Below are 13,764 nucleotides of genomic sequence, written 5' to 3' on the forward strand. Positions count from 1 at the left end.
AGAGAGAGAGAGAGAGAGAGAGAGAGAGAGAGAGAGAGAGAGAGAGAGAGAGAGAGAGAGAATCAAAATTTTGCCTTTAAAAAGTCTTTAAATGTGTTATTTATTAAATATAATCTTATCTTAATTACCTATCCGACGCAGATTAACTGCTAATGAACTTAAATCAGAAATGGGATAAGTGGTGACTTATGGTGGGTGAATTGAGGTAATTATAGGAAATAATCAGCTACCAAACGATGAGATTAATCACTTGGCGAGACCAATTACCCGAGTGAGATTAGTCTCCTAAATATGAGTTAAACAGCCTCTTAAGGAGATTACCAACCGACACACACATGAGATTAATGATCCTTTTGGTGAGTTACCCATTACGAGTTGAGTGAGATTAGTTACGTATAAGTGACTACTAGATTAGGGAGCCTGAAATAATTAAGGAGATTAAATGAGATTAGGGAGTCTCAATACCTTCATGTGATCTTAATGACCTGACGAGTGAAATCAGTCATCAACAAACTATTTTATAATAATACATGGGGGGTGATTAGATTTATCTGCTGTGAGTGATATGACGGGAATGAGATGATCTCTCTGAGATGAGTGAGACGAGGAGCCTAGTGAGATGTAATTAGTTAGCCCAGTTTCCTGAGAAGAGATGGCTGAGAGACGAATTTCCTAGAATGAAACGAGTTGAATGAGTTTCCTATTGTGAGGCGAGTGAGTTGAGATACTTGGATGAGCCCAGTGAGCTTAGTTACTTGGGTGAAGGGTGTGGTGGTATTGCTGTTGAAGCTGCAATTGCTTGGCCTCCTCTCTCCAGTCCTCCAGACCTGCAACACTCCTGGGGGGGGGAGGGATTAATTGAGAGATTTTAATATGTGAGGATTAATGATAGAAAGAATGCGGATTAATAAGATGGATTAACGGGAAATAAACAGTACGGAGAGATTCGTGGGAGAGAATTTTGAAGGGGCGATTAATACTATTAAATTAATGAGAGGATTGCAAGGTGGGATTTATGAGAGGGATTATTATTATTATTAAATGAGCAGGGGTGGAATACCAAGAGACATTAGAAAGGATTGACAAAAGAGATGAGATAATTGCAAAGGGATTAATAAGATGAAACACATTGGAGGCGATTAATAAGTTGTGACAAATGGTAAAGAAGGGATTTATTGATGGATTAATAGGGAAGGATTAATACAAGTCATTAATTGGAATAAGATTAAAACCTCATTCATCCACAGAAATAACTGAGTATTATTGCTCAACCATAAAAAGAAGATGAGAACATGAGAACATAAATACATGAGAAAAGGAGCTCGCATTAAAATCCATCTTTCAATATACCTTTTCCATTAAATCCATTACCAGCAACTACATTAATTAAATCCCTTTTACTCCTCTATTAATGTTATTTTTCAGAAAATCACTCTTGTTAATTCCTGAACGTTAACATGAGATATTTTATGAGAACTGACTATTGGGGGAGAAAGGGGGGGGGGGGTTACACGAGGAGATTAATGAAATGGGGATTAACTGGAGGAGATTAATGAATGGGATCCGGAGGATAAAATTAAGTTTTGGAAAATGTACGACGATGGAAGATTACTGACAGATTTATCACTACAGATCACTGGAAATGGCCGGGATTAACGAGAGGAGCTATATTTGTTTTTTTTAGAGATTAATTTGGTGGCAATCAGAGAATAGAACTAATATTGAGTGTTTAAAAAGTTTTAAACTTAATATTTATATATAAAAATCAGTCTACCTCAATTCCCTTTCCACTCCTGTCTCTCTGGAGTGAAATTTTCGATCCAAGCGCATTGATATGCGACATATACATATATATAAAATTTATACAAATATACCCATTGCATTATACCTTATGTATCAAGAGCCTCAGCGCCCACAAACAAACATATCCCCGACGTAATCCCAAAACATGCTCACCGATACGACAGTGATCAAGCACTGAGGTATATATATATATATATATATATATATATATATATATATATATATATATATATATATATATATATATATATATATATATATATATATATATACTAGATATATATACAATATATATATATATCTACTCACTTGAGTCTCTGGCTTGCGTTCATCTCCCTAGTGGCTGCCAGCATCTCTCTCTGTCGTCTCCTGGCCTCTCTCGCTCTCCTGTGCACCTCAGCCACCGTTACCAGCCTGTTAGAGTCCATCGTATAATAGGCAGAGTGAGTCAATTTCTTGTTTTTTACCAAAAAAAATCAACTGATAATACGTGAGGCGTGACCCAAATATATAGTGTAGATGGACTGCACATATTGTATTTAGATATTACGTTTTAAATATTATTTTTGTTTATTGTAGGGGGCTTAGGAAGCAGGCTGTGAGTATATAAATGCATCAGCTGCAATGTGGATTTGTTGACGGGGTTGCAAAAAGCAAGACTATAACTTCAGGTTGGAAATAGTTACTGCAAATGTGTGTATATATGTATATATATATATATATATATATATATATATATATATATATATATATATATATATATATATATATATATATATATATATATATATATATATGTTAGCATGCTAATAGATGCGTTGGGTCTGCCTCCTCGCGCATCTGTGCCTTTCAAAAGCACTGTGTGTAATGTGTCAGTCTGATGTCTTGACATTTTCACAATGTCTGGTTTACACTGTGGTGCTTAACATCTCAGTCTCCCACCCTCCATCATGTCTATCTTGTCACCTCCATCTCTCACCCTCCATCATGTCTATCTTGTCACCTCCATCTCTCACCCTCCATCATGTCTATCTTGTCACCTCCATCTCTCACCCTCCATCATGTCTATCTTGTCACCTCCATTTCTCACCATCCATCATGTCTATCTTGTCACCTCCATCTCTCACTCTCCATCATGTCTATCTTGTCACCTCCATCTCTCACCCTCCATCATGTCTATCTTGTCACCTCCATCTCTCACCCTCCCTCATGTCTATCTTGTCACCTCCATCTCTCACTCTCCCTCATCTCTGCCTTAAATAGTCCACCTGTGATTCCAGTTCATGTCTTTCCACCGTCTTTCTTACCCTTCATCACTTCTTGTATCTTTCCCTTTCCTTCACCACCTTCCTTCTCATCCACCACCTTCCCTACCCTTCACCAGGGTCCCTTCCCTTCACCCCCTTCCACACCCTTCACTTTTCGCACCTCACCGTCACCTTAGATCACTTTCCCTACCTTTCTCTACCATCCCTACCTTTCACCACTTTCCCTTCATCACTGTAAACTATCTTGATGAAACACTTTCATCAGAAGACCACATAAGACAAACCAACATTTAATCACCAAGTAGAAAATATTATGCCGAATGAATCTTAATATTGAATGGCGTGCAGAATTTTGGGGAGATTGAAAAATTACTACTACCTATGACCTTCCCCGACCATCCACCCGTCACCCTGCAAAGTTTTTTTGGTGAGGCTATCCCTGAGCGTCTGACCCCCTTCACAACCTCGAACAGACGGAGAGTAAAAATTACTTAGGTTTGTGGTGTTCTTTCTGAGTCCTCCTGGAGCCGGCGCCTGGCCTGGGCCTCCTGGCTATCCTCCTGTTGCTGGCGAGGCCTGGCCGAGGTCCTCTCTCCTGCAGCAGGTGGCCCTCCAGGGCGGGCAGCTGCAGGCTCACCACCGGCAGAGACACGCAGCTCACCTGCGGGACAGAGAGAGAGAGAGAGACAGAGAGAGAGAGAGAAAGAGAGAGAGAGAGAGAGAGAGAGAGAGAGAGAGAGAGAGAGAGAGAGAGAGAGAGAGAGTTACTTTCTCTCTCTCTCTTTTATTCTATAGCCCCTAACTTACCTGTCTAATATTTGACTCTACTGTCATTGTACCACTCACTGGCCCTTGGGACCACTCCATGACCCTCAGTATGGTCCCCTGGCCTACTACGTCACTCCCTGACCCACTGCGTCACTCCCTGACCCATCCCGAGACTAAACATCACCCATCCACTCACGACGGCTGACCTACCTTTCTGTGACATTCCTTCTCGATGTCGCAGAATGGTTCGCTATGGGGACGCCTGTAGCCCTCCCCCAGGTCACCCTCCAGGCTCTCCATGTCGTCCTCCAGGTGGTGGTTGTCCCCCTGAAGATGGAGGTGGAGGGTCCTTCGATGGCCCCCTATGTGTCCCGGGGCCATAGAAGGGACCATGATGGAGCCCACGGGAAGGAGGAGGCTTTCCAAAGTGTCTGGAAGAGTCTTCAGGAAGCGGTGCTTCGAGGTCGAGTCTGGACTCCTGCCGAAGATGTGCATTTTGTCTCGAGTGATGGGCGACGGGTCCTGGAAGCAGGTGCAGCTCCAGGTAGCGATGGAGGGGTCGTCCTCGGGGCGACACGGGCCCTCAGCGAGGCCTCTGTCTGAGGAAGAGTCCTCGCGGGTCAAGTCATACTCGGGTCTCGTCGGGAACTCGAAGTTGGGAGTCAGGAGGCACGCTGAAGTGGAACTCGGAGGGCGACCCAGAGTGTCTCGCTCGCTATCAGGCTCTTCTTGGAGGCCCAGGTGGAGGTCCTGCTCCACCACTGAGTCTCCACCGGCCTTAATGGCTATCCGGAAGCTGGTCGAGTGTACGGATGAGTTTCGAGACGTCTCATCACCGTCATCACTTTCATCACCTTCGTAATGACTCTCTGGAGCATTTTCAGCGACCCTTGCCTGCCTGCCCTCACCTTCGCTGTACCAGCCGCACCACACCGCACTCTCACTCTCCTCACCATCTTGGTCATCAAAGGAACTCTCCCTCAAACTTTCCGACCGTCGCTTCGCATCTGGAGTCGATCCCGGGTAATTTCCCAAGGGTTCGACCTCCCCGGCGGCGGGCGAGGAGGTTGGAAGACCGTCGCTATTTTCCTCAGCGTCGCATTTTTCCTTCAGGAAGCGCAAAATGGCGCGCGTGCCGCCCTTGATGACGTCAGGAGGCGGGAAAGTGATGGGGTTGCCACTCACCTGCAGCGTCGCCAGCTCCGACAGTGTACCTGCAGAGGTCAGGTGGAGCGTTACTCCTGCAGTCAGGTATAACTTACACAGGTATACTGAGACACACAGGTACACACACACACACACACACACACGTATACAACCTACGTAAGACCAGTTGTTGTGTATGTAGCACCGGCATGGAATGGAAAGGGAGAGTCAACTCAAGATTATTATGGATTAGAAGGAGGAGAGGTGAAGCAGTTAAGACGTAATCAAGTACAAAATAATTATATATATTGACATGACAAGCAGGCAATGGCCAAACGGAACGACCAGGAGACACGGGTGGAACCAGGAGACACGGGTGGAACCAGGAGACACGGGTGGAACCAGGAGACACGGGTGGAACCAGGGGACACGGGTGGAACCAGTAGACACGGGTGGAACCAGGGGACACGGGTGGAACCAGGAGACACGGGTGGAACCAGGGGACACGGGTGGAACCAGTAGACACGGGTGGAACCAGGGGACACGGGTGGAACCAGTAGACACGGGTGGAACCAGGGGACACGGGTGGAACCAGGAGACACGGGTGGAACCAGGAGACACAGGTGGAACCAGTAGACACGGGTTGAACCAGGGGACACGGGTGGAACCAGGAGACACGGGTGGAACCAGGAGACACGGGTGGAACAAGAGACACGGGTGGAACCAGGGGACACGGGTGGAATCAGGAGACACGAGTGGAACCAGGAGACACGGGTGGAACCAGGAGACAAGGGTGGAACCAGGAGACACGAGTGGAACCAGGAGACACAGGTGGAACCAGAAGACATGGGTGGAACCAGAAGACACGGGTGGAACCAGGAGACACGGGTGGAACCAGGAGACACGGGTGGAACCAGGAGACACGGGTGGAACCAGAAGACACGGGTGGAATCAGGAGACACGAGTGGAACCAGAAGACACGGGTGGAACCAGAAGACACGGGTGGAACCAGGAGACACGGGTGGAACCAGAAGACACGGGTGGAACCAGGAGACACGGGTGGAACCGGGAGACACGGGTGGAACCAGGAGACACGGGTGGAACCAGGAGACACGGGTGGAATCAGGAGACACGAGTGGAACCAGGAGACACGGGTGTAACCAGGAGACACGGGTGGAACCAGGAGACACGGGTGGAACCAGAAGACACGGGTGGAACCAGGAGACACGGGTGGAATCAGGAGACACGAGTGGAACCAGGAGACACGGGTGGAACCAGGAGACACGAGTGGAACCAGGAGACACAGGTGGAACCAGGAGACACGGGTGGAACCAAGGAGACACGGGTGGAATCAGGAGACACGGGTGGAACCAGAAGACACGGGTGGAACCAGGAGACACGGGTGGAACCAGGAGACACGGGTGGAACCAGGAGACACGGGTGGAACCTAGGAAACACGGGTGGAACCAGGAGACACGGGTGGAACCTAGGAGACACGGGTGGAACCAGGAGACACGGGTGGAACCAGGAGACACGAGTGGAACCAGGAGGCACAGGTGGAACCAGAACACACGGGTGGAACCAGAAGACACGGGTGGAACCAGGAGACACGGGTGGAACCAGGAGACACGGGTGGAACCAGGAGACACGGGTGGAACCATGAGACAGCCTTCATGAAGGCTGAGGACTGAGGCAGGTACTCAGGAACTCACTTTTTTCTCCTATCACCTAGTCCCATTTCCATAACTTTACACTTGCCCGTGTTGAGCTCCAGTAGCCATTTCTCTGACCATCTCTGCAACCTGTTCAAGTCCTCTTCGAGGTTCTACAATCCTCATCTGTCACAACTCTTCTCATCAACTTTGCGTCATCCGCGAACATCAACATGTAGGACTCTACTCCTGCAAACATGTCGTTAACATATACTAGAAATAGAATTGGTCCCAGCACCGATCCTTGAGGTACTCCACTCGTTACTGTTCGCCAGTCCGACTTCTCGCCCCTTACCGTAACTCTCTAGCTCCTTCCCGTTAGGTAGTTCCTTATCCATGCTAGGGCCTTTCCTCTCACCCCCGCCTGCCTCTCAAGTTTGAGTAGCAGCCTTATATGCGGTACTGTATCAAAGGCTTTTTGGCAGTCCAGAAATATGCAGTCTGCTCAACCTTCTCTGTCCTGTCTGATCCTCGTTATATTATCATAGAATTCCAAAAGGTTTGTTAGGCAAAATATCCCTTTCCAGAACCCATGTTGATGTTTGTTTACAAACCCAATGTTCTCCAGGTGCTCAACAAGTCTTAGCCTAATTATCCTTTCCAGTATTTTACATTGGATGCTTGTCAGTGATACAGGCCTATAGTTAAGTGCCTCCTCCCTATCACCTTTCTTGAAAATCTGTACGACATTTTCCCTCTTCCAGGGCAATTCTCCCGACATAAGTGATTCATTAAAGATCCTTGCCAGAGGGACGCTGAGGGCCTACGCTGCCTCTTTTAGTATCCACGGTGATACTTTATCTGGTCCAACCGCTTTAGTTGCATCCAGTGTTGTCAACTGTTTCATTACTTCCTCTGCTGTCACCTCTATATCTGATAGTCTTTCATCTAGGGCAACCCCTTCCAACAATGGGAGCTGCTCAGGCTCGGTAGTGAACACTCCGTGGAAACTGGCATTCAGTGCCTCGCAGATTTCCTTGTCACTTTCAGTATATGCCCCCTCTGTTTTCCTCAGTCTTGTCACTTGGTCGTTCACCGACATTTTTCTTCTTATATGGCTGTGTAGTAATTTAGGTTGTTTTTTCGCTTTGATCGCAATATCGTTCTCATAATTTCTTTTCAATGCTCTTCTTATGTTAATGTAATCGTTCCTAGCTCTGTTGCATCTGATCCTGTTGTCTTCTGTCCTTTGTCTTCTGTACTTCCTCCACTCCCGCCTGCTTCTCACTTTTGCTTCCTGACACTGTCTATTAAACCATGGGTTATTATATTCCTTCTTATTTTTTTCCTTTACTGTTGGTATAAATCTCTCTTCGGCCTCCTGGCATTTCCGTATGACTAGGTCCATCATATCTTGAACTGCTTTTCCTCTAATTTCTTCCTCCTACTGCACTTCTCCCAGATAGTCCCTTATCCTCCTGTAGTCCCCTTTCCTGTAGTCAACTCTCCTTTCCCAGACCTTTTGTCCCTTGGTCATAAGTTTGAGTTCCATCATGTAGTCAAAGACTAGGATACAATGGTCACTGGCCCCTAGAGGTATTTCATGCTCCAAATTCTCGATATCTTCTACGTTCTGGGTGAAAATCAGGTCTAATAGGCTCGGTGCATCTCCTCCTCTTTCCCTTGTGTCTTCCTTCACATGTTGTGTTAGGAAATTCCTGTCTATAACATCTACTAACTTTGCTCCCCACGTTTCGTCCCCTCCATGGGGGGGATTCCTTGAGTCCCAATTTATCTCTCCATGATTTAGGTCCCCCATGACCAGCAGCTTCGCTCTCATTCTGTAGGCTAGTGTTGCTGCCTTCTGCAGTTCATCTATACATGCCTTGTTGTTGTCATCATACTCCTGCCTGGGTCTTCTACTGTTTGGTGGGGGATTGTAGATTACCAAGATCACAATCTTCCTCCCATCTACTGTCAGAGTTCCATGTACGAAGCTTGTGCTCTCACTGGTAACACACATTGTGTGTGTGTGTGTGTGTGTGTGTGTGTGTGTGTGTGTGTGTGTGTGTGTGTGTGTGTGTGTGTGTATTCACCTAGTTGTATTCACTTAGTTGTCTTTGCGGGGGTTGAGCTTTGCTCTTTAGGCCCGCCTCTCAACCGTCAATTAACTGTTTACTAACTACTTTTTTTTTCCTCCACACACCACACACACACACACACACACACACCAGGAAGCAGCCCGTGACAGCTGACTAACTCCAAGGTACCTATTTACTGCTAGATAACAGGGGCATTCAGGGTGAAAGAAACTTTGATCATTTGTTTCTGCCTGGTGCGGGAATCGAATCCGCTCCACAGAATTACGAGTCCTGCGCGCTATCCACCAGGCTACCAGGCACCCTACCTGTGTGTGTGTGTGTGTGTGTACTCACCTAGTTGTACTCACCTAGTTGTGTTTGCGGGGGTTGAGCTCTGGCTCTTTGGTCCCGCCTCTCAACCGTCAATCAACTGGTGTACAGATTCCTCAGCCTATTGGGCTCTATCATATCTACATTTGAAACTGTGTATGGAGTCAGCCTCCACCACATCACTTCCTAATGCATTCCATTTGTCAACCACTCTGACACTAAAAAAGTTCTTTCTATTATCTCTGTGGCTCATTTGGGCACTCAGTTTCCACCTGTGCCCCTTGTGCGTGTGCCCCTTGTGTTAAATAGACTGTCTTTATCTACCCTATCAATTCCCTTCAGAATCTTGAATGTGGTGATCATGTCCCCCCTAACTCTTCTGTCTTCCAGCGAAGTGAGATTTAATTCCCGTAGTCTCTCCTCGTAGCTTATACCTCTCAGCTCGGGTACTAGTCTGGTGGCAAACCTTTGAACCTTTTCCAGTTTAGTCTTATCCTTGACTAGATATGGATTCCATGCTGGGGCTGCATACTCCAGGATTGGCCTGACATATGTGGTATACAAAGTTCTGAATGATTCTTTACACAAGTTTCTGAATGCTGTTCGTATGTTGGCCAGCCTGGCATATGCCGCTGATGTTATCCGCTTGATATGTGCTGCAGGAGACAGGTCTGGCGTGATGTCAACCCCCAAGTCTTTTTCCTTCTCTGACTTCTGAAGAATTTCCTCTCCCAGATGATACCTTGTATCTGGCCTCCTGCTCCCTACACCTATCTTCATTACATTACATTTGGTTGGGTTAAACTCTAACAACCATTTGTTCGACCATTCCTTCAGCTTGTCTAGGTCTTCTTGAAGCCTCAAACAGTCCTCTTCTGTTTTAATCCTTCTCATAATTTTAGCATCGTCCGCAAACATTGAGAGAAATGAATCGATACCCTCCGGGAGATCATTTATATATATCAGAAACAAGATAGGACCGAGTACAGAGCCCTGTGGGACTCCACTGGTGACTTCACGCCAATCGGAGGTCTCACCCCTCACCGTAACTCTCTGCTTCCTATTGCTTAGATACTCCCTTATCCACTGGAGCACCTTACCAGCTACACCTGCCTGTCTCTCCAGCTTATGTACCAGCCTCTTATGCGGTACTGTGTCAAAGGCTTTCCGACAATCCAAGAAAATGTAGTCCGCCCAGCCCTCTCTTTCTTGCTTAATCTTTGTCACCTGATCGTAGAATTCTATCAAGCCTGTAAGGCAAGATTTACCCTCCCTGAACCCATGTTGGCGATTTGTCACGAAGTCCCTTCTCTCCAGATGTGTTACCAGGTTTTTTCTCACGATCTTCTCCATCACCTTGCATGGTATACAAGTCAAGGACACTGGCCTGTAGTTCAGTGCCTCTTGCCTGTCGCCCTTTTTGTATATTGGGACCACATTCGCCGTCTTCCATATTTCTGGTAGGTCTCCCGTCTCCAGTGACTTACTATACACTATGGAGAGTGGCAAGCAAAGTGCCTCTGCACACTCTTTCAGTATCCATGGTGAGATCCCATCTGGACCAACAGCCTTTCTAACATCCAGATCCAGCAGGTGTCTCTTGACCTCCTCTCTCGTAATTTCGAACTCTTCCAAGGCCACCTGGTTTACCTTCCTTTCTCCTAGCACAGTGACCTCACCTTGTTCTATTGTGAAGACCTCCTGGAACCTCTTGTTGAGTTCTTCACACACCTCTCTGTCATTCTCTGTATACCTGTCCTCGCCTGTTCGAAGTTTCAATACCTGTTTTTTCACTGTTGTTTTCCTTCTGATGTGACTGTGGAGTAGCTTTGGTTCGGTCTTGGCTTTGTTTGCTATATCATTTTCAAAACTTTTCTCTGCTTCTCTTCTCACCCTGACGTACTCATTCCTGGTTCTCTGGTATCTCTCTCTGCTTTCTGGTGTTCTGTTATTCCGGAAGTTCCTCCACGCCCTTTTGTTCAGTTTCTTTGCTTCCATACATGCCCTATTATACCATGGATTCTTCTGTTGCTTCTCGGATTTTTCCCTTTGGGCCGGGATGAACCTGTTTACTGCCTCCTGACACTTTTGGGTAACATAGTCCATCATACCCTGTACAGACTTATCTCTGAGGTCTGTGTCCCAAGGTATTTCACTTTGTGTGTGTGTGTGTGTGTGTGTGTGTGTGTGTGTGTGTGTGTGTGTGTGTGTGTGTGTGTGTGTGTGTGTGTGTGTGTGTGTGTGTGTGTGTTTACTAGTTGTGTTTACTAGTTGTGTTTTTGCGGGGGTTGAGCTTTGCTCTTTCGGCCCGCCTCTCAACTGTCAATCAACTGTTTACTAACTACTTTTTTTTTCCACACCACACACACACACACACATCCCCCAGGAAGCAGCCCGTGACAGATGACTAACTCCCAGGTACCTATTTACTGCTAGGTAACAGGGGCACTTAGGGTGAAAGAAACTTTGCCCATTTGTTTCTGCCTCGTGCGGGAATCGAACCCGCGCCACAGAATTACGAGTCCTGTGCGCTATCCACCAGGCTATGTGTGTGTGTGTGTGTGTGTGTGTGTGTGTGTGTGTGTGTGTGTGTGTGTGTGTGTGTGTGTGTGTGTGTGTGTGTGTGTGTGTGTGTGTGTGTGTGTGTTTGTGTGTGTGTGTGTGTGTGTGTGTGTGTGTGTGTGTGTGCTTACCTAATTGTGCTTACCTAATTGTGCTTGCGGGGGTTGAGCTCTGGCTCTTTGGTCCCGCCTCTCAACCGTCAATCAACTGGTGTACAGATTCCTGAGCCTATTGGGCTCTATCATATCTACATTTGAAACTGTGAATGGAGTCAGCCTCCACCACATCACTTCCTAATGCATTCCATTTGCTAACTACTCTGACACTGAAAAAGTTCTTTCTAACGTCTCTGTGGCTCATTTGGGTACTCAGCTTCCACCTGTGTCCCCTTGTTCGCGTCCCACCAGTGTTGAAAAGTTCGTCCTTGTTTACCCGGTCGATTCCCCTGAGGATTTTGTAGGTTGTGATCATGTCCCCCCTTACTCTTCTGTCTTCCAGTGTCGTGAGGTGCATTTCCCGCAGCCTTTCCTCATAACTCATGCCTCTTAGTTCTGGGACTAGTCTAGTAGCATACCTTTGGACTTTTTCCAGCTTCGTCTTGTGCTTGACAAGGTACGGGCTCCATGCTGGGGCCGCATACTCCAGGATTGGTCTTACATATGTGGTGTACAAGATTCTGAATGATTCCTTACACAGGTTCCTGAACGCCGTTCTGATGTTAGCCAGCCTCACATATGCCGCAGACGTTATTCTCTTTATGTGGGCTTCAGGAGACAGGTTTGGTGTGATATCAACTCCTAGATCTTTCTCTCTGTCTGTTTCATTAAGTACTTCATCTCCTATTCTGTATCCTGTGCCTGGCCTCCTGTTTCCACTGCCTAGTTTCATTACTTTGCATTTACTCGGGTTGAACTTCAACAGCCATTTGTTGGACCATTCACTCAGTCTATCCAGGTCATCTTGTAGCCTCCTACTATCATCCTCTGTTTCAATCCTCCTCATAATTTTTGCATCGTCGGCAAACATTGAGAGGAACGAATCTATACCCTCTGGGAGATCATTTACATATACCAGAAACAGTATAGGTCCAAGGACTGACCCCTGCGGGACTCCACTTGTGACGTCTCGCCAATCTGAGACCTCACCCCTCACACAGACTCGTTGTCTCCTGTTGCTTAGGTATTCCTCTATCCACCGGAGTACCTTCCCTCTCACTCCAGCCTGCATCTCCAACTTTCGCACTAGCCTCTTGTGTGGCACTGTATCAAAGGCTTTCTGACAATCCAAAAATATGCAGTCTGCCCACCCTTCTCTTTCTTGCCTTATTTTTGTTGCCTGGTCGTAGAATTCAAGTAACCCTGTGAGGCAGGACCTGCCATCCCTGAACCCATGTTGATGCTGTGTTACAAAGTTCCTTCGCTCCAGATGCTCCACTAGTTTTTTTCGCACAATCTTCTCCATCAGCTTGCATGGTATGCAGGTTAGGGACACTGGCCTGTAGTTCAGTGCCTCCTGTCTATCCCCTTTCTTGTATATCGGGACTACGTTAGCTGCTTTCCAAGTATCTGGCAGTTCCCCTGTTGCCAGTGATTTGTTATACACTATGGAGAGTGGTAGGCTCAGTTCTCTTGCTCCTTCCTTTAGAACCCAAGGGGAGATTCCATCTGGGCCTATAGCCTTCGTCACGTCCAACTCTAGTAAACACTTCCTTACTTCCCCACTGGTAATCTCAAACTCTTCCAGTGGTTCCTGGTTAGCTATTCCCTCACTTACCTCTGGAATTTCTCCTTGTTCTAAGGTGAAGACCTCCTGGAATTTCTTATTCAATTCCTCACACACTTCCTTGTCATTTGTAGTGAATCCTTCCGCCCCTATCCTTAATCTCATAACCTGTTCCTTTACTGTTGTTTTTCTCCTAATGTGGCTATGCAACAATTTAGGCTGAGTCTTTGCCTTGCTTGCGATGTCATTTTCGTATTGTCTTTCTGCCTCTCTTCTCATCCTGACATATTCATTCCTGGCATTCTGGTATCTTTCTCTGCTCTCCAGTGTCCTGTTATTCCTATAGTTTCTCCATGCCCTTTTACTTTGCTGCTTAGCTAGCCTACATCTTTGATTAAACCATGGGTTTCTCATCTTCATTTCTCTGTTTTC

The 13,764-nt window shown here is 46.7% G+C and overlaps 1 protein-coding gene across 1 annotated transcript in view; it reads right to left on the reverse strand.

Moving 5' to 3' along the window:
- LOC123752348 (uncharacterized) overlaps positions 1-13,764 on the reverse strand; it is a 52,867-nt gene that overhangs the window by 14,669 nt on the left and 24,434 nt on the right. The window contains exons 3-6 of the mRNA XM_069323977.1: positions 4,050-5,053; positions 3,563-3,732; positions 2,113-2,217; positions 756-838 (exon numbers count right to left, since the gene is read on the reverse strand). Coding sequence (XP_069180078.1) covers positions 756-838; positions 2,113-2,217; positions 3,563-3,732; positions 4,050-5,053 — 1,362 coding nt within the window. The remainder of the gene's footprint in view (positions 1-755; positions 839-2,112; positions 2,218-3,562; positions 3,733-4,049; positions 5,054-13,764) is intronic.

The sequence above is a fragment of the Procambarus clarkii genome, chromosome 13 (assembly GCF_040958095.1).
Source record: "Procambarus clarkii isolate CNS0578487 chromosome 13, FALCON_Pclarkii_2.0, whole genome shotgun sequence".
Lineage (NCBI taxonomy): Eukaryota > Metazoa > Arthropoda > Malacostraca > Decapoda > Cambaridae > Procambarus > Procambarus clarkii.